Below are 24,804 nucleotides of genomic sequence, written 5' to 3'. Positions count from 1 at the left end.
CTATGCAGCATCGCGGATCTCGCTGGTTGGGCCATCCAAAAGACATTGCATGTCTACCTCTGGCCACCACCTCCTGGGTCGCCTCCAAAGTCGATCTCCCCTTCCGGAACTCGAATTAACGGGGAGAGAGATGAAATTTGAGCTTACTCATTTCAGCGTTCAATCGAAACGCTAAAACAACTAAGAAACTTTACTTGAAAGGCAAAGTGTTTTGAAGGCTTTTGATATTAAGCTGAAACAAGCTCACATTCACGTAAACATTGATTTTAAACAATTCAACAAGTGCAGACAAACGATATGGTTGTTATCTAAATACTCATTAACATGCGTGATAGGTTTTATGGTGTCAAATGAGCTTAATTAATGGCCTATAATTTTCGTTTTATTTATGTAAATATAATTCCTCTTTCACCAAACAAGAATGACAGCCCCTTATCAAATCCTAGGTAAATGGGGCTTAGAGTTATTCGGAATTGCTATGTAAAGGTCCCACGGTGTCACACCTCAAGGGCAGCATACGAAAAAAAAAAAAAATGTCCGATTTGCATTTCACTGTAAGCTACTTGTCTTACGGTTAGAATTTGATAAGCAACCACTCGAAACAAAAATGTCGTTTGCCAGCAATCTAACACAGTTTGCCTCGTTACCTCGAAATTCTTTAGCACAACAATGGCAAACTAATTAAAAGTAACACACACCTTTGTTAACAAGGTGACGACCAACCCTAATATGATTGTTTACAACAACAATTATAGTTTTTAATGGGATACATCAGGTTGCTATGAACGATTAATCTGAAATAATAATCATGCTCATCGCCCAGATCTTGGTAAATGTCATCGAGGCTTATGAAAAGTGATGGTTTAGTTTGTTGCGCATCAAATCCACCTTGACATCGAGATCACATAAGAGAACCACCAATCACGAATATGCCGGCTAAAAACATATCACAACTCAACAACTACTCAACACCGTCACAATGATTAACAGGTGTATATAATAATGTATAAGCATTTGCTAAAAGAAAAGACAAACCACCGACGGTTCGTATCGTGGTACCTTCATGTTTGCATAAAAACTCGATTAAGGTCACACTTCGGGCGGTGATGATGTGATCTTGAAGAATAGTCTCCTAAAATCGCACCTCAACGAATTGAGACGTTACTACTTCTTCTCTTGTAAGAGAGTGTTGTGGAAAGAATTTCGCGCACGAAGTTCGCCATCGAGAACCGCAAACGCAAAACATTTGAAGTCTGTCGGTTCATCAAGAGACACACAATTAGCCTCTCCACAGGGAGCCGTTGCTGTGCGTTTTGGTAAATTGATTGACTATTTTTTTATTTTTGGTTCTCCGTTTGGCGGCGAATTTCCAACGGTAAACTACACGATAAATTCAATGAATAATTGCCACCCGGAACGTGTTTCCGATAAGCGACCACAACCGATCGTGCCTTGTATAAAAGTGGTGAGGCGAAAGTTGTGCACTTTTAGAATGGTTGCAACTTTGAACGAGCACTTATGTGAGTTGTGTGCGTGTGTCAAAAGTTCTTAACAAACGGTGACCGATATTTAGTGACAAAGTGTGAGTGTGTGTTCATGTTTGTGCAGTGAAAGACGAACAGAAAATGTGCTTTGATCGATAGAACCCCAACGATCTCACCAAATCTAAAGTGATGTGGAAAGACACAACTCTTCCTTGGTGCATAGGATTACTTCTAGTGACGTTCCATTGTTTCCATCCACTGGTCAGTGCCGATTGGAATTTCTTTAAGTGTTTTGAGACGGTTAAAAGATGTCCAAACCAAAATGTTTCGTTTTTTCTCTACACAAGGTAAAGTGATGATTGTATTTTAAAATCTTTTACACAAACAATGTTTATTAAGTACTGACTAGGATTACTCTAACGAGATGATTATTGCATGTTGAGCACAACATTTCCACTATTCTATCTTTGATTTACTGGTCTGTGATCCAAGAAAACTTAAGGATAGAGCTACTACTTTCCAACCAACCGCTAGCAACAAAACAACTACACCTAACACGAAAGATAACACGTCGTACGAGTACTTTCGGAACCAACTCAGGTCAACAGCACGTGATTGAAGAAGGTCCGCGTCGGGATTTCGAAGAACCCACTCGCACCACCAAACCGCGCGCTCCAGCGGAGTTTCCGGTTGATCCCTGAATAACCGAGATACTTGTTTCATTTTCTTCGCATATTTTGGTTCTCCCAGGATTTCTTTCACGGCATCAACTAACTCGTTTGCCTTAAAGTGTTGAATTGTGAGCCGCTTTGCTATTCCTGCCTCGACGCAGTAGTTGATGTTTCGAAACTGGTCTGCAAATAATGGGAATCCAATAACTGGAACTCCATGCCAGATCGCTTCCTGTGTACTCAACAGTCCACTGTGGGTTATGAAGAGCTTGATGTTCGGATGGGCCAACAGATCGTTCTGCGGCATCCATGCACGAATGTACACATTCTTCGGGATCGGCGCCGGAAGCTTAGACTCGTCGGACTCGAACTTCCACAGGAACTGATACTGGGGCAAACGCTCCATCGCGGCAAGGATGTTTCTTATCCTTTCGGGGCCTAAGAGATCACTTCTGGCGTTACTGCCAAGCGAAAAGAGGATAAATCCATTTTGAGCACCTTCCACTACTTTCCTCAAGTCCTCCGGTAGCGGTTTCGCCGGTTGAATCTGCAGTCCACCGACGGGAATCATGTTGGGCATCATGGGTTCTTTGTACTGGATGATGGGGTTGATGTTGGCTAACGATACCCGCACGTTCTTGTAGAATGTCGTGGTGGACGGTGCACTCGGATAAATCGTACGCAAGATCCGATCCGCTTCGGGGTGCATGTACACTTCGTGCAGTATCATTTCGTACATATCATAGTAGAAGTTTTTCACACGTTGCACAAAACTCATCACTTCGGGAACATCGTACACGTGATTTGGAACAAGACCGGAGTAGGCGTACGATCCTAACACTGACGCCGCGGTAGACGGAGCGTTGTACGGTGTCACCGGTATGTACGGAACATCCTTGAAACGGTGCATGATGATCGATGGAAGGCAAGGTCCGATCATAATGTCACTCAGGAACAGATCGAACTTGAAATCCTTCGGGTAGTTCAGCAGAAAGTTTAATCCTTCCGATTCGATCGCTGCCTCGCACAGATTCATTCCAAATTCGTCAAAAAGCCCAAGCAACTTTATTGGGCTTTGACTAGCCATGTCGAAAAAGTCCACCTTCTCCTTCATCGAGGTATTGTACATGGTACTGTAAAAGTTCTCCAGATGGATATAAGTTACGTTTGTGGGCGGCTGCTTTTCGATATCTGCACTAAGCACGGTGACGTTGTGTCCTCGTTTTCCCATTTCCCACATCAATGGGCGTTGCCTGAGAAATTGAAGAAGATTAAATGACTTACACCGGTATAATCAATCGTTTTTTAACTACTTACCATATATAGTGGCTCGGTGAAGGTACACCGGACATGAACAGGATATTTGCCGCATGCGATACGCCCACGAGGGCAATCAGAATCAGCAACATTGTTGCACACTTCATCACAGTTTCAGGTTAAGCCAGCAAGTAACGTGGTGTCTCCCAAAGTAACCCGCTTATATGTTCGCCTTATCAAAATGCTTATATCAACATTTACGGTTTTACGGCATGAGTTGTGTTGTAATATCACTCGCTTGAGGAAAGATTCATGACTGGGAAAATTGACGTTCTTCTTATGGCACCAAAAACTGCCTTCGAATGCCACCGGTCAGTCATTGTCCACGTGAATGAGGATGAGATTGTTTTTTTTAGCGAACATTTTCACCTTGGGGAACAGTGTTCGCTGGCTGGCGTGAGGCTGATCAGTGGCTGTGGTTGATAGTGCGGGTGCTATTCTGCAAGTCGTGCGTTTGGAACGTGATGGCACCATGGTTATCAAGGGGGTTTCCTTTGGCTTGTTATCAACCAACAGCGCATTACTTTTGTTATCGATAATCAACCTCGTTGGACTATGATTTTATTTCCTGGTGGATTTTTTTTATCGTTCACGCTGATAATGAGCATCAGTTAGGAGTGTGTCTAGCCCTAAAGTCTGTGACCAGAAAACATTACGGCATCATACTAAAGATGGGTAGTGCGATGCTGATTTATAAATCTAAATGACTTTTTGCATGGAGCCACTAGCCCCAGTTTTCGTCGCTGTCAAAGTCACATTTGGTGACGAAAACCGAGGCCAGTATATGGTTCAAATGAATGAATCTAGCTAAAATCTGCATTACACACGCCTAGTGTTTGGCCAAGTAACACTTTTTTATGTGCCGTACTGTGATACCAAATACAATTTATTGTGCTGTATTTTTTTTCACGTTTATGTTTATGTTTATGTTTATGTTATTGTTTGTTTATTTTAACAGACAAGTTGTTAGCCAACAGACTTAATAACTTTCTTATGCCAAAACTAGATAAAAAAAGGAATAAAGGATTGCCTAGAATTGGAAAGATTTTTGAAGCGAAGTTCTGAAGGAGGATAACGGGATATTATGGTTAAAAAGATGGCTATAAGTATTGAAAAGGCGCAGAGCGCGCATGAGAGGCTAGTCAAAACCAGCTGAAGCCCGGCGTATAGGGATGGAAGGATATCAAGGTCATAGAACGCGTTGAATAGGATTGAGCAATGAAAATTACTTGCGCTAAAGTGCGTTCCCGTGTTGTTAGTCCCAGCATCTGAAATCTGGTTACAAAATATGGTAAAGAAGAAGTAGTAGGTAGGTAGTTTTGTGGTAGCACTACTATGCTACTAACTGTCATACAATATCACTATTTTTTCAGATTCAACTTAACAGTTCGGTATTTGATGTTCGGTCTGAAAAATTATGTGTAGTGTTGGGTCAAGTAACAATTTTCGATGTGCCGTACTGTGGTACCACACACAATTTACTGTGCTGTGCATTTGTGGTAGCACAGTAAAGTATCATACAGTCATACAACGTCTCTATTTATTCAGCAACACCTTTTCGATTCAAAATGGTCAGTGTGGTCAAAATGTTAGATTCAAAAAGTGTGTGCAGAGTGTTTTAACTCTGCGCGTAAAAAAATCACGAAAGGATGCAAAAGTATCCCAGAATTGAACAATACCAAATTAGTACACAGTTTCTAAGGAAGAACACGGATAAGGTGCATAATTTAGCTTGGTATTATGCATGCTCGATAAGGGCTGTAGCTTAACCTCAATATATAATCCATAAGCAATTAGAGCCAGTGTTTAAAATGTGTTCCTTATAAAAAATCATTAGTTGTTAAAAACTGATCTATTCGAAAATTCTGCTTTTGGATTTTTTTTATTTATTTTTTTTTTTATACGAATAATAATGTTTGGATTATGAAATAACGATGTTCAAAATTCAAAGAAAGTACAATCTATTCCTATCCAATGGTAGTTATAGAATTGGTACACCAAGGAACCAAAGAACGGTTCATTCAAATTATTGGTATAACGTTATGACTGTATTATTTGGTAAAACTTTACTGTAGTACCACAATTTTTTCCGTGTCGTGTGTGGTGCCACACTTTACTGTGCTGTGTGTGTTGGGTAGCACAGTACCACACGACCACTACACTAATTATGTGCTCAATGTTTATGAGAATCTCTTATTTATTTTTTATGATCTTTACAAAACGTACTCATAGTTTATTCTCAGTATATTTAAATTTTCTTAAAATTATGCTTGAGGCTATGCAATTTTACTAGTTGTTAACCTATTTTTCTTGCCGGCATTAGAAAATATTTATTCCCATACCAATAATGATGCAGGCGTGCATATTATTGGTACTAGGCACAAGATTGGAAAATTATTTTTCTACAACTTGCACCAGTAAATAAGAGTAAAACACTTTATCTGTATGACATCACATCATGACAGTTTATTGGACTACCACAATGCTATTTACGGTGCGTATGTGGTACCACACAGCACAGTAGCACACGACACAACACTAAACACAATTTTACTCCATTCGACTATACTCTGGCATATGGTATGGAATAAAGTAAATTATCAAAAATTTTAAAAACAGCAGTTTTGATAATGCAATTTTGAACAAACATAGTTTTATACACTTTTTGTTTGTAATCACGTACATCATATATTTTATATTGGAAACAAAAACTACACTATATTTTTAATATGAAGTGTGTATGTATATGATCAAATAAGAAGTTTTCAGAGTGCAATGGCCTTGTCACACTGGTCAACAACGGTAGCATGGCAAAGGCAGGCACCTGGAGTTTATTTCATTCACTTTCGTTACATGCGTTTTTCGGTCGATCAAAATTAAAATATTCAAGAAACTTGAATCACTTTCAAATAAAGCTTCATATGCTAGATACAGCAAATTCCACACAATGACAGCTCAGTAATATGAGCAAGCTCATTTCACCAATGAGCCCCCAGCCACTCCAACGTCATTCTCGTTTGACAATTCAGTGACTTTGCTATGCCACCATTGGTGACAAGTGTGATAACACAGTAAAAGCACCTACAGACTACGCCAATATTGCCGCCAAGTACTTACCGCCAATGCGCTACTCGCTAGCGATTCTACACTAGCGACTACTAGTGATAGCTAGCGCAACCAAAAGTTGCTCGTCGAGAAAATGTTGTCGCCAACACTTGACAACTTGTTAACGAAACAATCAAAGCAAACTGTTTTCTATGCGTGTGCATCAGAAATGGATGTGTCTACGAAAATAGTGCAGTGCTTTGTGTTGTGAAACGCTGTTTGTAGTGTAATTGTTGGGTGATCGTCAAACGCAGTGAAGCGGATGCGCAGAGCTACGGCGCTGGGTGGCAAAGAAGACAAATAATTCCGTGTTGGAAGTTCTGAAAAGAACTGGTGTTTATTTTCTTCTATCTCTGGATCGCGATGTTCACTGGTCGAAGGTTTCCTACGTTTTTTTTTTTTTTTTTTTTTTTTTTATTAAAGAGATTTTGCGCCTTAACGGCGACATTCATCTCTATCTCAAATTAAAGTTACATATTAGGGAAATGTTTGGAATCATGGGATAGTTTAAGGAAAGGATTGGGTGGGGAGGGGAACAATATTGCCTTAATTTAAATTTAAGATTAGGTTTGTTTATCATTTTTATTTATTCTTTCCTTTCTGTTAAATTTCTTTATATATTTTAATTTCTTTCAAAAATTGTATGATGTTGTCTTCGCTTGTGGGGTCGTTGCTGAGGGCGGATTCTAGGTTTGGTGGGATGTTGAATTGCTGTCTGGCTGTAGTATGGGCTCTGCATTCAACTATGATATGATTGACGGTGAGCTGGCATCCACAGGTGATGCACATTGGTGGTGGGCTGTTCTTCGTGAAAAGGTAGCTATGAGTCAGTCGGGTGTGTCCTATTCTGATGCGGGTGAGGATTCGTTGGTCGCGTGGTTTCGGTGTGTCATTCCATGGTAGTGTGGTTGGTTTGATGCTGTGGAGTTTGGCGTCGATGAGCGATCTCCATTTGCGTTCCCAAGATGAGCGTACTTCATCTTGGGCCCAGCGGAGGAGGTCTCTCTTTGGGAAAGGTGTCTCGATGGTGTCCGGTTTCGCTCGACCTTCGTTCGCCAATCGGTCGGCGGCTTCGTTTCCAGCGATTCCCATGTGACTCGGTATCCAGCAAAGGGTGATGTTCCGATTGGCTAGATGTTCGTCAATGGATTGTATGTAGGGATGTCTTGATGTTCCTTTTTCTATTGCTTGAAGTGCGCTTGCGGAATCTGTAAATATAACGTTAGCTTTGTTGTCTATTGTGGCCTCATCGGCTGCTATTAGGAGGGCTAAAGCTTCTGCGGAAAAGATCGATAAATTATTATTGAGTTTAAGACTGCTAGATGTAGTTTCCGAGTATATTCCACATCCGGTTTCATTCGCTTGAACGGAACCGTCTGTGTAGATGTGGTGATGTGTTTTGTACTTGCCATTGATGAGCTGCTGGAAGAGTTGTTGAGCAATGGTGGGGTTGTAGTTGTCCTTTTTAATGTCTTTCATTGTCCAGTCTATGTTGGGTTTTGTTGCGCTCCAGGGTCTGTCTTTGAGTCTGTTTAGTTTTTCTATTTCTAAGAGTTCTTTGGTGGTAATTTGTTTGAAGAGGGTTTTGGTTCTGTTGGTGAGGGGCTGAGCTGGGAAATTTTTCTCGTTGAGTCGTGCTTGTGCTGATACTAGTCTATTGAGTAAAATGTGACTGAAAGGGAGCTGTCCGGATTCGCAGATTAACGAAGGTATGGGACTGGTGCGGAAAGCTCCTGAGATTTGTCTCAAGGCCTGGTTGTATATTTTCTCTACTTTGTTTTGGATGTTGGGGCCGCCTCTAGAGTAGAGTTCGGCGCCAAATAGTATTTTCGGAACAAGCCAGCCGTTCATGATCTTCAGCAGGGTTTCGCGAGAAGCTCGCTTTTTACCGCAGCCAAGATACTTGAACAGCTGTAGTTTGGTTTTGCTGGAAGATTGAAGATATTGAGTGTGTGGTATGAAGCTAAGAGTTGAGTCAATGACTACTCCTAGAATTTTGGTTTTTGTTACGTTTGGGATTCTAGAGTTATTGATGAATAGTGGTTTTGAGCGGCGTGCAGAAAATTGAGAAAAACAAATAATTTTGCTTTTCTCAGGGGAAATGTCGTAGCCCGTGAAGCGGGACCACTGTTGTAATTTGTCGAGTCCTTTCTGAAGAGATTGTTGTGTTTGTTTCGGTGTTGAGCCGGTAGCTATCAGAAGGATATCATCGGCGTATATGAGTGGCGTGATGTTTTCTGGGAGTGAGTTTATAAGTGTCTGTGTTGTGATGTTGAATAGTGTAGGGGAGAGAATGGCGCCTTGAGGGACACCATTTTCTAACTGTCTTACTGATGATCGGGTGTTTCCTATTATTGTCTGAAAGGTTCGGTCTGAGAGAAAGCTGGAGATGAAGGAAGCAAGGTTTCCTCCGATGCCCCAGCGCGATAACTGATCTAAAATCGGGTATCTCCATGCTCGATCAAAAGCCTTGGAGATGTCTATTGTTGCACAGGAGATGTGTTCATTTTTGGAAAAAGATTTCTGGATTATTGTTTCTAATGAGGCGAAGTAGGATTCTGTACCGCGCCCTGCACGATAAGCGTGCTGAGCGTCGCTGAGCAGGTTTTGGCTTTCGAGAATGTAAACCAAACGACGATTTACCATTCTCTCTAGCACTTTTCCTACGCAGTTTAAAAGTGATATGGGGCGATAGTTTGTTGCTTCGTGTGGGTTTTTGTCTGGTTTGGGTATGGGGACTATTAAACTATTTTTCCAGTTCGAGGGTATATTGCCAGTGTGCCAGATGTCGTTGTATATGGATAAGAGGGTCAGTTTTCCTGAGTGGGGTAGATTTTGGAGCAGTGGGTAGCCGATGTCGTCTGGTCCTGCAGACTTTCCTTTGCACTTGTAGAGTGCCCAGGTAAGTTCTGCAGCGTCGAAAGGTTTGTTGTAGGGAGCGTTCGTTTGGGTAGGAAAATTGAGTTCGTGGAGTTCTGCTGTCTGTTTGGTTTTTCGGAATGGGATTGAGTATTGTTGGGTAGACGAGGTATTGTAAAAATGTTCGTTGAAAGTTTCTGCTATTACTGCTGGGTCTGTGGTGTACGTGTTATTCAGGTAAAGGATTGGTTTGGGTTTTTTGTAAGTTCCGTTGAGGAGAGAAACCCGTTGCCACATTTCTTGACAGGTCATGTCTGGGTTTATTTCTTCAACGAAACGTCCTCGAGAGTCTTCTTTTGCCTTTTCTGTAATTATTTTTGCTTGTTTGTTGGCTGTCCGATATGTTTCTGCTAAAGCTAGGATGTGAGGGGTTGTTGGAGGGTTGTTTTTGGTTGCTCGACGGAGCATCCTTAGGGCTTTTCTACGGGATTTTATGGCTTGGGCTACGTCCGCATTCCACCAGGGGTTGCGTCGTTTTCTTGGTTTGTTGGAACTTTGGGGAATGAATCTATTTGCTGTTTGTTGAATGAGATTTGTAAATTGATCTGCTGTCCAGTTTTGTTGATAAGTTGTGCAAAAGTCTATTTCATGTTGGTAACCTGTCCAGTCGGCTTGTTGATATATGTACTTTGGGCGAAGTTGGGATTCGGAAGGATTGTTGTTGAGTTGCAGCATGACAGGGAAATGATCACTGCCATGCGTGTCGGTTTCTACGTCTGTTTGTAGTTGTTGTGTTAATTGGGAGGATAGTATTGCCAAGTCGAGTGTGCTTTGATGTCCGTTGTGTGATGAGATTCTGGTAGGTTTGTTTGGATTGGTTATTATGAGGTCATTTCTGATGGAAAAATCAACTATCACCCTCCCGCGTGGCGTGATATGGCTACCACCCCAAATGGGATGATGACTGTTGAAATCTCCAAGAAAGACGACTGGTTTGGGAACTTTGTCTATTAGGTCTTGTAGTTTTGAGTTGAGATTAGGAATGTTTTGGTTTTGGAGATAGATGCTGATGAAGGTGGCTTTGATTGGGCATTTTAGTTGTACTGCTACGGCAGGGAGGTCTGTGTTGGTGTTGAGTGTTTTGTGAGGATAGTCTTTGTGTATGCCTAGGCAGACATTGTGATGGGGTGGATTGGATTCTTTGAAATACCATTTGTAATTGTTGTTTATGTGTCTTCGGGGGTATGCTTCTTGTAATGATATAATTATCGGTGAATGTTTGTCAATTAAAAGTAGGAGGTTGTTAATATTCGAGTTGATGCTACGTATGTTCCATTGTAGTGCTAATTTGTTTGTCATTTTTAAAAAGGGGGTTGTTTTCTTATTCAGATAGTTTGTTTAAGAGCGTAGGTCCGTTAGAATGTGTCTTGGGGCTTGCTAGGGTCGTTTCTTTGAGTCTAACTCGTGTGTGTTTGTTAGCCGTTCCGCTTTTTGTTCTTTTTGGTGTCTTTCTTGGGAGTGTTTTGGGTGTCGCTTTGTTTGGGTGCAAGTTTCTGTGATTTTTTGTTCGTTAAGCGAAGGTCTTCTTCGGATGAGTTTGGTCGGGTGTTTCTGCGTTTTTGGGTTGTTTTCGTTTCGTGTTCCTGTGTATTGTTCGAGGTGGAGTTTGAAGTTTCGGAGTCAGATGTCGCGGTGGACATCTCTTCGTCGGATTCTTCAGTGTCTTCAGTTTCGGTGGTTGTGTTGTTTTGTTCGAGTTTTTCCGTAAGTGTTTTTATTTGCAGTTGGAGGGCTGCTACCAAGGAAGTGAGTTCGGAGATTTGCTTGTCTCGTGGGTCGATTGTCTTCGATGCGTCAAGTCGGTTGTTTAAAGATTTTTGTTTTTGTTCTTCGTGTATTTTCCTTGCTTCGAAATAAGTAATTCCACGGTCAATTTTAATGTTGATGATGCTTTGTTCGTTTATGTAATGCGAACAGGAGCGACTCAGAGAGTTATGCTCTCCTCCGCAGTTTTTACATTTTGGGGCAGCGTTACAATTGCCGTGCTCGTCCTGGTTACAGTTTTTGCAAACTGGAAAAGGCGACGGGCATTTTGCTTTGCTGTGGCCAAATTTGGCGCAGTTGAAGCATTGCATTGGTCTTGGATAGTAGGTCCGAGTTTTGACTTGTAGGAGTCCAATACGAATGGTCGTGGGAACAACTACTGAGTCTACCGTCAGTAAAAATGAGTTGGTTTTTGTCGTTTCGGTATTGTTTCGTCGTAGGAATCGTCGTACTACTGTCACTTTTTGGTCCACTAGGTTTTCCAGGATTTCCTCGTCTTCTAGTCCGCACAGTTCCGGGCATGTGATGACACATTGCACGCGGTTTAAAAATGGGTGTTCCGTGATCAGTACGGGGGTATTGTCCGATAGCTGCGTGATTGTCTGTAGTTTGTCAAATTGGTTCTTAGATCTGGTTTTTAATAAATACCTGGTTCCTTTGTTGATCGGAGCGCAGGGTTCCATATCGCCTACAATGCTGGTTAAACTTTTGCTGATGAGGAAAGGGTTTTTCGGCAGCTGGAGTCCTTCTGGTGCTTGTAGGATTAAGTAAAGGAGTTCGCCATTTACTCCTTTCGGGTCCATCCATTCCGGTGCTAGGCGTCCACGTTGATTTTCTCGGGGAGAAGGATCTCCCCAAGGCGGTGTATGACCCGCCATATCCTGGGCGGGTGTCAGTGACTTGGAGAAAATTTTCTTTTCACCACACAAATGTTAGAGTCCGTCCAAAATTCCACCTTCAGAGATTCACTTCCGTCACTCTCAAACTCACAGGTACTTGTACACACTCACAGGTAAAGTCACTTTCACAGGTACTTAAAGCTGTATGCTCGAGGCAGGTAGCTGAAAACACGACTGATTTTCACAAGCACTTTCACTGCACTGAATGCTGGAGGTAGGTTGCTGCAAACACGTCTGCACTGCTCGGTGGTTGAAACAAGAGTGAGGTTTCCTACGTTGTGTGGTTTCCTACGTTGTGTGTCACTTCTAAGTGAAACACTCTTTTTATACATAGTTAGGCGAGTTCGCAAATTTCTACCCTAACTTATTGAGTGTCCTATCCTTCTCTTTCTAAACTAGTTGTGAGTGACGTATTCTCGGGGTTTGGCCATTTTCTAACTTTTCTTCTGTTAGTCACTCAACATACCGGCCACCTTGAAAAATTGATTTTTTTCAACTTAAACATTCTAATCGGCATAGTTTGTTAACTGCACGTTTGAATATTCCAGAGCTTGTCCGCACCGTCGCCACTCTGGAAATGCCGTCAGGTCCTGGATGTAGTTCAAGAACTCGAGCTAAAGGCCATCGGGTTGGCGGTAGTTGGTCGTCCTTCAGGATGATCAGGTCCCCTTCAGCAAGCTGGTATCCTTTGCGTTGTCGTCGGTGGGCAATGTTAAGCTCCTTGCGGTATTCGTTGCACCAACGATCCCAAAAGCTTTGTGTGAACCTTTGCAGACGTTGATACTTGGCCAGCTGGTTCTGGGAAGCACAGCTGGCGTTGAATTCCGGCAGTGGCTGCAGCGGGCGCTTGATGAGGAAGTGGGCCGGGGTCAGTGCTTCCAAATCGTTCGGGTCACTGGAGAGTGGTGTCAAAGGACGGGAGTTCATGCATCCTTCGATTTTAGCCAGCACGGTCGCCATTTCCTCTTCGGAGAGTGATGCTGCGCCGAGTTGACGAACCAAGTGAGTTTTGGCCACCTTGACCGCGGCCTCCCATAGACCGCCGAAGTTGGGTGCTCGTGGAGGGATGAGGTGCCATTGAATCGCGTCGTCTGCCAAATGTTTGTCGATCTGCTCCTTGCTCTTCGTGTGATTCAGCATGGCGTAGATGGCGTGAAGGGCGTTTTTAGCACCAATGAAATTGGTACCATTGTCCGAGTAGATATGGGTCGGCCTGCCTTTCCTGTACACAAACCGGTCAAGAGCCATCAGGAATGCTGCCGTGCTGAGATCGCTGACCAGCTCCAAATGGACAGCCTTGGTGCTGAGGCAAACAAAAATGCAGATGTAAGCCTTACGAGCCGCGGCTTTCCGATGAATCGGCTTCAGGTAGATAGGCCCACAATAATCGATTCCGGTACAGATGAACGCGTCGTTTGCTGTCACTCTGTCGACCGGTAGTTGACCCTCTGGTTGTTCTATTGGATGAGGATTGGCTCTGCAACATTCGTGACATTTTCGTATGGCGCTTCTGACTGCCTTGCGTCCATTCAATGGCCAGAATCCATCGCGCACTGCAGACAGTGTATGCGAGATGCCGCCGTGTAGTAGTTTACGGTGTTGGTGTACCAGAAGCATCTGCGTAAACGGATGAAACCCAGGGATGACAATTGGATGACGTACCTCGTATGCTGCATCCGATTGCTGTAGCCGGCCACCAACGCGGATCACTCCGTCACCGTCAACGAACGGATTCAGTAGTCGAAGAGATGACCGTGTAGATACGGGTTGATGCCTTTTGAAGCGTTGAATTTCATCAGGAAATGCTTCTGTCTGGACGATTTTTACAAGACAGGTAGTTGCTTTCGTCAGCTCACTGACGAGAAGAGTTCTACTGGTTATGCGTCGAGTTTTGTTCCGGGTGTTGTTGCAGAACCGGAGACAGTAGCCGACGGCTCGCAGAAGCATTGAGTATGAAGAAAATCTCTCGAAGATTTCATTTGGTTTCACCACCTGGACTGGCAGAGTTATGACGTCCTTCCGTAGCTCTTCTTCGGCGATTTTGTTTGTGCAGATGATTTCCGATGGCCATGTAGATTTTGGCGCTCGTAGCCAAGCTGGACCGTTTTGCCATCGTTGATCGCTAATCAGTTCGTCCACTGAACAGCCGCGTGATACAATGTCCGCCGGGTTGTCGCTTCCGGAGACATGTCGCCAGCGTGAATCTTGGGTGGCGTCCTGTATCTTTGCGACACGATTTGCCACGTACGTTTTCCATGTACGTGCGGGAGCCTGTAGCCATTGGAGAACGACGGTTGAATCCGACCAGAAGTGACGCGCTGAAAACTGCATGTCCAGTGCATCCTTCACTTTGGTGTAGAGTCTCGCTCCTAGCAGTGCTGCACAAAGTTCTAGACGAGGGATGGTGACGGGTTTCAGCGGAGCAACTTTGGATTTCGATGTCAACAAGCTCACTTGCACTGATCCGTCAGACGTTTCCGACCGGATGTAGATACAAGCTCCGTAAGCTGCTTCCGACGCGTCGGTGAAACAATGAAGCTCTGCTTGGTGATAACCGGCTATGAATGCGAACCTCGTGATGGTGAAGTTCTGAAGTTTGGCAAGTTGCTCGCAGAAGATGTCCCATTTTCGTTGTAGGTCGTCCGGTACCTTGTCGTCCCAATGCAGTCCCAATAGCCAAAGCAACTGCATTATCAATTTCGCTTGCACGATGACCGGTGAAATTAAACCGAGTGGGTCATACAGCTGTGCGATCGAAGAGAGTATGCTGCGTTTGGAGTGCGGCGACGGTTTGATGACGATCGAAACATCCAGACGGAATACATCGGCTTCTGGATCCCATCGAATGCCGAGCGTTTTGATGTTTTCCTCCATGTCGAAGTTGAATGCTGATTTCGTTCCAAGTAGTGCTGGTGGGACTCCTTCCAGTACTGGAAGAGCGTTGGAGCACCACTTGCGGAACGTGAATCCACCCTTGCTGACAAGGGTGGCCAGTTCTTCTCGCAGACTGATGGCACCTTCAATGCTGTCGGCGCCGGCGATGAGGTCGTCCATGTACAGATGATGCTTGATGGCATTGCTTGCCAGCGGGTATGAAGTTCCTTCGTCCTCTACTAGCTGCAGAAGTGTTCTTGTCGCTAAGAACGATGACGGGGCTAAGCCGTACGTGATGGTGTCGAGCTCGAAGATTTGCACTGGTTGGCTGCTGTCGAATCGCCAGAGGATGCGTTGCAGAGGGCGATCCACTGGATGAACCAACACTTGCCGGTACATTTTCTCGAGGTCTGCTACCACTGCGATCTTGAATTTCCGGAACCGGATGACCAGACTAAGCAAGTCATCTTGTACGACTGGTCCCACCATCAAAGCATCGTTCAGAGAGTGTCCTGTTGATGTTGCTGCAGAACCATCAAACACGACTCTTACTTTGGTGGTGGTGCTGGTGTCCTTGAAGACGGGATGATGCGGTAGATAACACGCTGCGGGACCATCTGCTGCGTCGTCTTCCACAGGTGTCATGTGATGTAACGCAATGTACTCCGCCATGAAGTCGTGGTATTGATGGCGAAGCTCGTCGTTTTTACTCAATTTCCGCTCGAGGGCTCCGAATCGTCGTAGGGCGGTTGCCTTTGAAGCACCGATTAACTTGTCGTGTTGTTGATGCTTCGGTAGCTTCACGATGTATCGACCCGTCGTATCTCGGGAAACTGTATCCTTGAAGAATTCTTCGCAGTACCTTTCATCTGCTGTCTGCGTGGCCTCGATTTCTTCCGCTTTCCAGAATCGTTCGATCTGGTCTTCGAGGCTTGGAGTGATGATGTTAAAATGGCATCTCATTGCCATCTTTTGCTCCGGTGGCGGTGGGCTTCCGGTAACTACCCAGCCGAAGACGGTTTCTACGAGCAACGGTCCGTTCTCGTGCAGGCGAATTCGTCCTTCCTTCAGGAAGGTGTAGAAGTTTGCCACCCCGATGATCATGTCGATCCGTCCCACGGTGTTGAAGTGCGGATCAGCGAGGTCTGCATCTGCTGGTATGTTCCAGTCTGTCGTGCCGAATGGTGTAGCGGGAATGTCGTGGGTCACCTTACGGAGAACGATGAAATCCACGGTTTTGTTGAACTCTCCGATCCTGGATCGGATTTCTGCTGACACCATGTGCTTTGCGGAGGTGGTTGTGTTGTCAACTCCAGTTATCTCCAAATCAACCACTTTCCGGCGCAAACGAAGTAGCTGGCACAGCTTTTCACTCATTGCGTTGGGTTGCGATCCGGAGTCCAGAAGAGCACGCGCTAGGTGCTCGCCGCCGTTGGCATCCACAACCACCAATAGCACAGTTGTGAGGATCGCACGATCGAAATTCGTACCTTGCACCGATGGGTGTGTTGTTGATGCTGCCAACATGCTGGACGACGGAGCTGAGCTGTTCGATGGCTGCTGCTGTGGTTGAAATAATCCCGGATGTATTAACGTGTGATGACGTCCGGAGCACTGGCGACACACAAACTTGCTGGTGCATTGAGCTGCCGTATGGTTTTCTCGTAAACAGTTTGCACACAGTTTTTTATCGCGCACTATTTGAAGTCGCTGCTGATGGTTAGCGGTTGTAAAGTTTGTGCACTGGTTTACGGAATGGTTTTGTCGACACACACTACACACTGCTTCGTTCTGGTGCTGCTGCTGCTGCACTGCGGCTGAAGCTGCGGCGTTCATGTGAGAGCGTGGTGTCTGCTTCCTTCGTTCGACGTTTGACGAAGATGTCGAACAGTTTACTTCGATGCTCTCCATGGTTTGTATTCTCCTTCGAAGAAATTGAACCATCTGAGCGTAGGTGGGCTGCTGTTTGGGCTCGAGCGATTCTTCCCAAGCAGTTACTGTAGCATCGTCGAGTTTGTCTGCTAGCAGGCCTACGATGATTGTGCTGTTCGGGTCAATCGGTTCACCGAGCTGTTGCAGCACTTGCAGGTGTAGCACAAACTTGTCGACGATGTTGCGTAGGGCTTGAACGCTTCCCTTTGTAATTTTTGGCAAGCCCAAAAGGGAGCGCACTTGTTTCTTCCTCAGAAGAACTTTGTTGGAGTACCGCTCAACCAGTGTCGTCCAGGCGATGTCGTAGTTCTCCGACGTGATGCTTAGCACCTGGATTTGGCTAGCGGCTTCTCCTTCCAGCGCGGCGCGAAGGTAGTGGAACTTTTGGATTGCCGATAGTTCCTTCGATTTATGCACCAGGGACTCGAACGTGTCGTGGAACGTGAGCCAAGTGTCATAATCTCCGTTGAAGCTCGGCAGAGAAATGGTTGGCAGCTTTACCGCGGCAAGCGATGAGGTGGTAGCTGCCTCCTGTTTCACCGTTATCTTCATAGATTCGCTCAGTATGTCCATGAGCTTTCCTTTGGTTACGCAGTAGAGCTCCTCTACTTGCGTCCGGATGTTCTCGAGCGATGCGATGGTTTCGGGTGAAACCCCTAGCTCGAGGATGTCGTCGAAGCTTTGAGTATACGACTCAAAGAATGCTTCAAACCTTTGAAGGCGATGCTCGGCTTGGTTGCTTTGGTCCGCAGTGTAAGAATCGACGAATAGCTGCACTCGTTGCATTCCTACAATCGACGACTGAAGCTTAGCCTGCTTCGCTTGTAACACTTTTGTCTCAGCCATGGTGAGACACGTAGATAGTTCGCTTGGTTGGAACTAGACTCTCACTAATCCTGGTCGCTTGGCACCAAAATGTTGGGTGATCGTCAAACGCAGTGAAGCGGATGCGCAGAGCTACGGCGCTGGGTGGCAAAGAAGACAAATAATTCCGTGTTGGAAGTTCTGAAAAGAACTGGTGTTTATTTTCTTCTATCTCTGGATCGCGATGTTCACTGGTCGAAGGTTTCCTACGTTGTGTGTCACTTCTAAGTGAAACACTCTTTTTATACATAGTTAGGCGAGTTCGCAAATTTCTACCCTAACTTATTGAGTGTCCTATCCTTCTCTTTCTAAACTAGTTGTGAGTGACGTATTCTCGGGGTTTGGCCATTTTCTAACTTTTCTTCTGTTAGTCACTCAACAGTAATTGTGTGTTATTTTGTGTCCTGGAACAGATTAGGCACTAAAGTCGTTCAACTATGAACGAATGAAAATGAATCAAATCGACTGTTCCGAAATCACCAACGGTTTCTCAGCAATTTCAAATCCAATGATTGCTGAGTATTACCGAGGGCTTTCACACACGGGCAAGACCAAGGCAAGATTTTTTGGCACTTGCTAGTAGCTTGTCAAGTGTTGCCTTGGTCTTGTCTTGGCAGGCCTTGGCGACAGTCTGTAGGTACTTTAAGTGTTCACGACGATATTTAAGGAAAAGAAGAACAAAATAATTTCTATTCTATTCTATGAATTCTTTTACTCAAAAATGTGAAGTAAACCAGCTATAAAAAGTCATAACACTAGATGGCTTAGGCCATGCAGTTCTCTTAAACTGTCGCCATCATAGACAAAAGAAGTAAAGATACGTCATAACAGGTTGGCTGATAAGTCCCCGGTCTAACAAAGAAAAACACATTTTTTTGTCAAAATTCGTTTTTATTATTCAACATAGTTCCCTTCAAGAGCGATACAACGATTATAACGACCTTCCAATTTTTTTATACCATTTTGGTAGTACTCCTTCGGTTTTGCCTCAAAATAGGCCTCAGTTTCGGCGACCACCTCTTCATTGCAGCCAAATTTTTTCCCTGCGAGCATCCTTTTGAGGTCTGAGAACAAGAAAAAGTCGCTGGGGGCCAGATCTGGAGAATACGGTGGGTGGGGAAGCAATTCGAAGCCCAATTCATGAATTTTTGCCATCGTTCTCAATGACTTGTGGCACGGTGCGTTGTCTTGGTGGAACAGCTCGCGCGGCACCCATTTTGCAAAGAGCTTCCGCATATCCAAATATTGATGAATGATATGACCAACACGTTCCTTTGATATATTTAAGGCCTCTGCTATCTCGATCAACTTTATTTTACGGTCATTCAAAATCATTTTGTGGATTTTTTTGATGTTTTCGTCGGTAACCACCTCTTTCGGGCGTCCACTGCGTTCACCGTCCTCCGTGCTCATTTCACCACGATTGAATTTTGCATACCAATCAATTATTGTTGATTTCCCTGGGGCAGAGTCCGGAAACTCATTATCAAGCCAAGTTTTTGCTTCCACTGTATTTTTTCCCTTCAGAAAACAGTATTTTATCAAAACACGAAATTCCTTTTTTTCCATTTTTTTCACAATAACAAAAGTTGCTTGACAAAAGACGCTCTGTCTCACAAACTAATTGACATACAGACGTCAAATTTTGACTAGAATCATTTGAAGGTTGGTACTATATAAAAATAATATGCATTTAATACTAGCGGCGCCATTAATGTGTCAGACCGGGGACTTATCAGCCAACCTGTTACTCTAATAGATACTTGTGAATTATTACAAAAGATAATCTTGAAGTTATATGAATTTAAATTAAAAATGATTTCGTTACATATAACTTCTTCTTCTTCTTCTTTTTGGCGTAAACCTGCCCGTTGAGGGCTTACGAGACTTTTTCCCTATGTGTACGTGGGTAGTCAGTCCTCTCGTACAGGGGAGGGTCCGGTCTCGGTTGCTCATGGGCCGATCCACCTGACCACGCCGTCGAAGTGGTGAGCCTCGGCGCTCATGGGCCAATTTTCTAACCGGCGCTACCGCTCGGCTGTCGCGGACCCCCATACATATAACATAGTCAATATTTATATTGATATTCCTTCAAACGTTATTTTAACAAAAAAATTTAGTACTACACACTTTCATCCTATTCAACGTAAAAATTACTACTTCATTTTATTATCACTCTTTTTTTGCTTTTCTTGACTGTGATGTAAAATATCTCCACGTGTAGGATACTACTCTCCAAACAAACAAAATTAATAAAGATAATGCACCTAACATGAATGATATCACGTCGTACGAGTTCTTTCGGAACCAACTCAAATTCACAGCACGTGATTGAAGAAGGTCCGCGTCGGGATTTCGAAGAACCCACTCGCACCACCAAACCGCGCGCTCCAGCGGAGTCTCCGGTTGATCCCTGAACAACCGAGATACTTGTTTCATTTTCTTCGCATATTTTGGATTTTCCAAGATGTCCTTCACGGCGTTCACTAACTCGCTTGCCTGGAAGTTGTGTATAGAAAGTCGCTTTGCTATTCCTGCCTCGACGCAGTAGTTGATGTTTCGAAACTGGTCTACAAAGATAGGAAATCCAATAACGGGAACTCCATGCCAGATCGCTTCCTGTGTACTCAACAGTCCACTGTGCGTTATGAAGAGCTTGATATTCGGATGGGCCAACAGATCGTTCTGAGGCATCCAAGCACGAATGTACACATTCTTCGGGATCGGCACCGGAAGCTTGGAATCGTCGGACTCGAACTTCCAGAGGAACTGATACTGGGGCAAACGCTCCATCGCGGCAAGGATGTTTCTTATCCTTTCGGGGCCTAAGAGATCACTTCTGGCATTTCCGCCAAGCGAGAACAGAATAAATCCGTTCTGAGCACCTTCCACAATTTTCCGTAAATCATCTACCAATGGTTTTGGAGGTTGAATCTGCAGTCCACCGACGGGAATCATGTTGGGCATCATGGGTTCTTTGTACTGGATAATGGGATTGATGTTGACTAACGCTACCCGCACGTTCTTATAGAATGTCGTGGTGGACGGTGCACTCGGATAAATCGTACGCAAGATCCGATCCGCTTCGGGGTGCACGTGCACCTCGTGCAGTATCATTTCGTACATATCGTAGTAGAAGTTTTTCACACGTTGAACAAAACTCATCACTTCGGGAACATCGTACACGTGATTTGGAACTAGACCGGAGTAGGCGTACGATCCTAACACTGACGCCGCGGTAGACGGAGCGTTGTACGGTGACACCGGTAGGTACGGAACATCCTTGAAACGGTGCATTATGATCGATGGGGGACATGGTCCGATCATATAGTCGTTCACAAACAGATCGAACTTGAAATCCTTCGGGTAACTGAGCAAGAAATGCATCCCTTTTGACTTGACCGCTGCCTCGCACATGTGTAATCCTATACCGTGTAGGAATTGAAGCATTGGGATAGGTCCTTGGCTTGCCATATTGAAGAAATCGATCTTCTGTGTAAAGGTTGCACTGTAAAGGTTCTCCAGATGGATGTAGGACACATTAACGGGTGGTTGTTTTTCAATATCCGCGCTGATCACTGTAACGTTGTGCCCGCGTTTTCCCAACTCGTATATTAATGGACGCAGCCTGTCAGGAAAAATTGGAATTATTGTTTAAGAATGGTTTTACCCAGTAAAGCATTCTTACCAAATGTAATGGCTCGTTGAAGGTGCCGCAGACATGAACAAAATGTTCGCTCCTCGTGATCCGGCCACGATCGCCATCAGCACCAACTGCAACCGAATGAACATCATTACTTTAACGAATGAAATGAGAGAGTAACCTGAAGCATACTATGGGCAGCTGGTTTTATTATCACCATAAATGTGTATAAACATTGATGCATCTTTTACTTTTAGCTGGTCGTCTAAACCCTCTCAAGAATCTCGATTTGAGTGGCCAATAAACATGTGATTTCTAATGAGATTGTAATTTTTGCACTGCTTATCTTAACTGCGTCACGAGTGTATTTCAAACTGTTTCACGCGTGACAGATAAGAAAATGAGCAACATCATCTGTCGAGTAAAAACGTGTCGTGACTATATTTTGCTCTTATCAGCCTCGAAGCCCGTCTGAAAATAAACAAATAAGCTTCAAAGCTGCGAGCTCTTATCAGCTCTTGATGACGTATGCTCTTGATTATGTAATGATTGAATGGAACAAAGAAATTAAAAAAAGGTAGCAAACCGTTATCTCGTTACACCTATGTTACCTATCTGGTCTATGTATCCCTTTGACAATAAGGCTCGTTTTCTTCTACTACAGTTAGTTGTCTAGCGAAAAATGGAATTACTTCTTACAATTGAATGCACTTGAGCCAGCAAATATAGTAATTGAAATTCGCGGGTTTACTTTTCAGAGTTACGTAGCCGGGTTTTTTTTCCTTGGACTCAAATTTGAGGCGGCTATAGTACAAGGTAAAATTAATCCAAGTTCAAATGCAACAAAATTTTGCAATAATATAAAATGTGTTTCTGGACCTCATTTACAAACAGTCGGAAAAAGAGATTATTGTAAAGGAAGGCACAATTTACCTGAAAAGGTGAATAAACGTGAAGAATGAATTGGTTACTACTTCAAATAAAAATGTTTTGCGATTCACTGGAAAATATTGTGTTTGATTTAACGAAAATGTTGATTTTTTTCTAAGTTTGATTTAAATCGAGTCATACTCTGATTAGTACCTGATAATATCGAGTCCAGGCATTATTAGTATGGTTTTTATAACAAACATGCTGACCTTGACCTATTTTGTTTATAAACTCCAGAGAAACGCAAAACAACCCCACTCAGCTCGACATGTTCAACCCCGACACCGTCATGAACGCCAACTTTGTTCGGGGACGTCCATTGATCATTCTGATTCATGGCTACACGGGTCACCGTGACTACGCGCCCAATCCAACGATTCGTCCGGCGTACTTCGCCTACGACGAGTTTAACATCATTTCGGTCGACTACAATCCACTGGCGCTGGAACCGTGCTATCTGCAAGCGGTGCGCAATCTTCCCACGGTGGCCAATTGCACCGCGCAGCTGCTCGATTTCATCATCGGCAACAACATCATCCCGCTCGAGGATATCCACGTGGTGGGCTTCAGCTTGGGAGGCCAAACTTCCGGCATGATCGCGAACTACCTGAAGTCGGGCAAGCTGAAGCGTATCACCGGGCTCGATCCGGCCAAACCGCTGTTCGTGTTTGCGCCAAACGAGCACAAGCTGGACCAGATGGACGCCGAGTTCGTGCAGGTAATCCACACGGACGTGTTCCAGCGGGGCATCCTGCACCCGAGTGGGCACACGGATTTCTACGTGAACGGTGGCGTGGAGCAGCCGGGCTGCAACGCCACGACTATGATGACCACGGGCGAATGTAACCACAACCGTGCCCCGGAGTACTACGCCGAGTCGATAGCCAGCGAGGTTGGATTCTACGGATACCGGTGTGCCCACTGGTACCTGTACATGCTGGGCGTGTGCCGGGGTGGCGGTGCCAACGATCAAGTTGCCATCATGGGTGCGCACACTCCTGACACGTAAGTACACCGAGGTGTAGCGTCCCCTCTTCAAACCGGTAGTTTACGGACAATCTAGCGTCGTCATACGCGGCGTCTGGCTGAAAGTGAAATGCTCGATTGCAATCCAACTGCAACCAGCTTTGGTCAAGCCTAACCAAGCCCCCAACGATCGTTCCTTCTCCCGCTCATGACATCCATTTTAATAGATCAGAGGTCGGCAAACTGCGGTCTAAATTTGAAATAGCCCGTCAGAGAATCTTCAATACTATTTTATAAATATCGTATACTTTTTCGATCGTATTTTGACTCTTCAGAAACTGGCAAAATAACATGTAAACTTTGTAATGATATGAGTTCACTTTTGCTTAGCCTTCAAAAACCATTGGTTTAATAAATGTTATAAACAAATTTTATCAAAAAGGATTGTGCTAGATAAGTGTCCTTAAAACGTATGGCAGTCAACGTGTTCAAGGAACAACATTTTTAATGGTATTGTTGGTTGGATCACAATGTATAAAACATCCCGGAACTGAGTAATTTTTATCAGTGTATGTACATAAATAGTACTTTACTTCGGAACATACCAAACATCACGAAAATCAGTAATTTTAATCAGAGTATGTACATAAATAAACTTTATAAATATCGTTAGTTATAAAACCTTTCATTTTTCATGGATAACAGTAGTTTTTTGAAATCTTTTAGTCCTCATCACTGTTGTTTGTTACTTTTTCATTAAGAAAATAAATAAAATCCCTTCTTCAAATGGATTGCTATCACTTTAAACCCATAACAAGTTCGGTTGAAGTATCTGGTCATGGGTTACAACTGTTTTATTTTTACATGGCTCCTTTGGATAAACGTGTGCCAACCCCTGGTCTAGATTGTTCCATGTCAGCGACATCGGGCATTCGACTCGAGCGACGCCACTAGGGAAAACTGGCATGGAAGTTGTTACATTCCGTGTGTCTCATCTCTTTAAATACCTTCGAGCGAATACGAACTGCCGCCTTGTTAAACGATGCGTGATCATGAAACACGCAGATACATTTCAACATTGTCACATTAATCTCACCACTTTCCGCCGCTCATGTTTCGGTCTCATTACGCGTAGCGATCGCCCCGAAGACTTGCGCAAGCCCCTTGCTACGTAGCTTGCAATCTGTTATCCTCATTACGCGTCCTCCTTACCTTTTAAAGCACGGAACTTTGTGACTCCTCCGTCGGTTGGCATTATGTAACTACTCTTCATGACCTGTGTGTCGCTAAAACCCTTTTTTTCGACATCTTCTCTATTTCCCAGGACCCGAGGCCTCTACTTCCTCACCGTTAACATGATGCCACCTTACGCAAGAGGAAGCAACTACACCCTGCGGGAGGAACTGGCAGCCATATCAGCTAACATTAGGAATTAG

The 24,804-nt window shown here is 44.1% G+C and overlaps 2 protein-coding genes across 2 annotated transcripts; one reads left to right on the top strand and one right to left on the bottom strand.

Moving 5' to 3' along the window:
* Window positions 1–1,673: 1,673 nt before the first annotated feature.
* Window positions 1,674–24,804, top strand: LOC131264430 (pancreatic lipase-related protein 2-like). The gene is made up of 3 exons (XM_058266732.1): window positions 1,674–1,831; window positions 22,640–23,407; window positions 24,693–24,804. Exons 1-3 carry the CDS (start codon window positions 1,674–1,676, stop codon window positions 24,802–24,804), a joined length of 1,038 nt encoding a protein of 345 aa, XP_058122715.1.
* Window positions 19,679–21,624, bottom strand: LOC131262156 (UDP-glucosyltransferase 2-like). The gene is made up of 2 exons (XM_058264091.1): window positions 21,518–21,624; window positions 19,679–21,457 (listed from the first exon to the last, which is right to left on the bottom strand). The coding sequence occupies exons 1-2, from the start codon at window positions 21,622–21,624 to the stop codon at window positions 20,002–20,004; spliced, it is 1,563 nt and encodes a 520-aa protein (XP_058120074.1). The 3' UTR covers window positions 19,679–20,001.

The sequence above is a fragment of the Anopheles coustani genome, chromosome 2 (genome assembly GCF_943734705.1).
Source record: "Anopheles coustani chromosome 2, idAnoCousDA_361_x.2, whole genome shotgun sequence".
In the NCBI taxonomy this organism is placed as follows: domain Eukaryota; kingdom Metazoa; phylum Arthropoda; class Insecta; order Diptera; family Culicidae; genus Anopheles; species Anopheles coustani.
This window is presented reverse-complemented; position numbering and strand designations above follow the sequence as displayed.

Coding starts and splice junctions, on each gene's coding strand:
- LOC131264430 (XM_058266732.1), top strand. CDS start 1,674: ATGTGGAAAGACACAACTCTTCCTTGGTGCATAGGATTACTTCTAGTG. Junction 1,832..22,639: donor TCGTTTTTTCTCTACACAAG/GTAAAGTGATGA, acceptor TATAAACTCCAG/AGAAACGCAAAACAACCCCA. Junction 23,408..24,692: donor GGTGCGCACACTCCTGACAC/GTAAGTACACCG, acceptor TCTATTTCCCAG/GACCCGAGGCCTCTACTTCC.
- LOC131262156 (XM_058264091.1), bottom strand. CDS start 21,624: ATGATGTTCATTCGGTTGCAGTTGGTGCTGATGGCGATCGTGGCCGGA. Junction 21,458..21,517: donor TCAACGAGCCATTACATTTG/GTAAGAATGCTT, acceptor TTTTCCTGACAG/GCTGCGTCCATTAATATACG.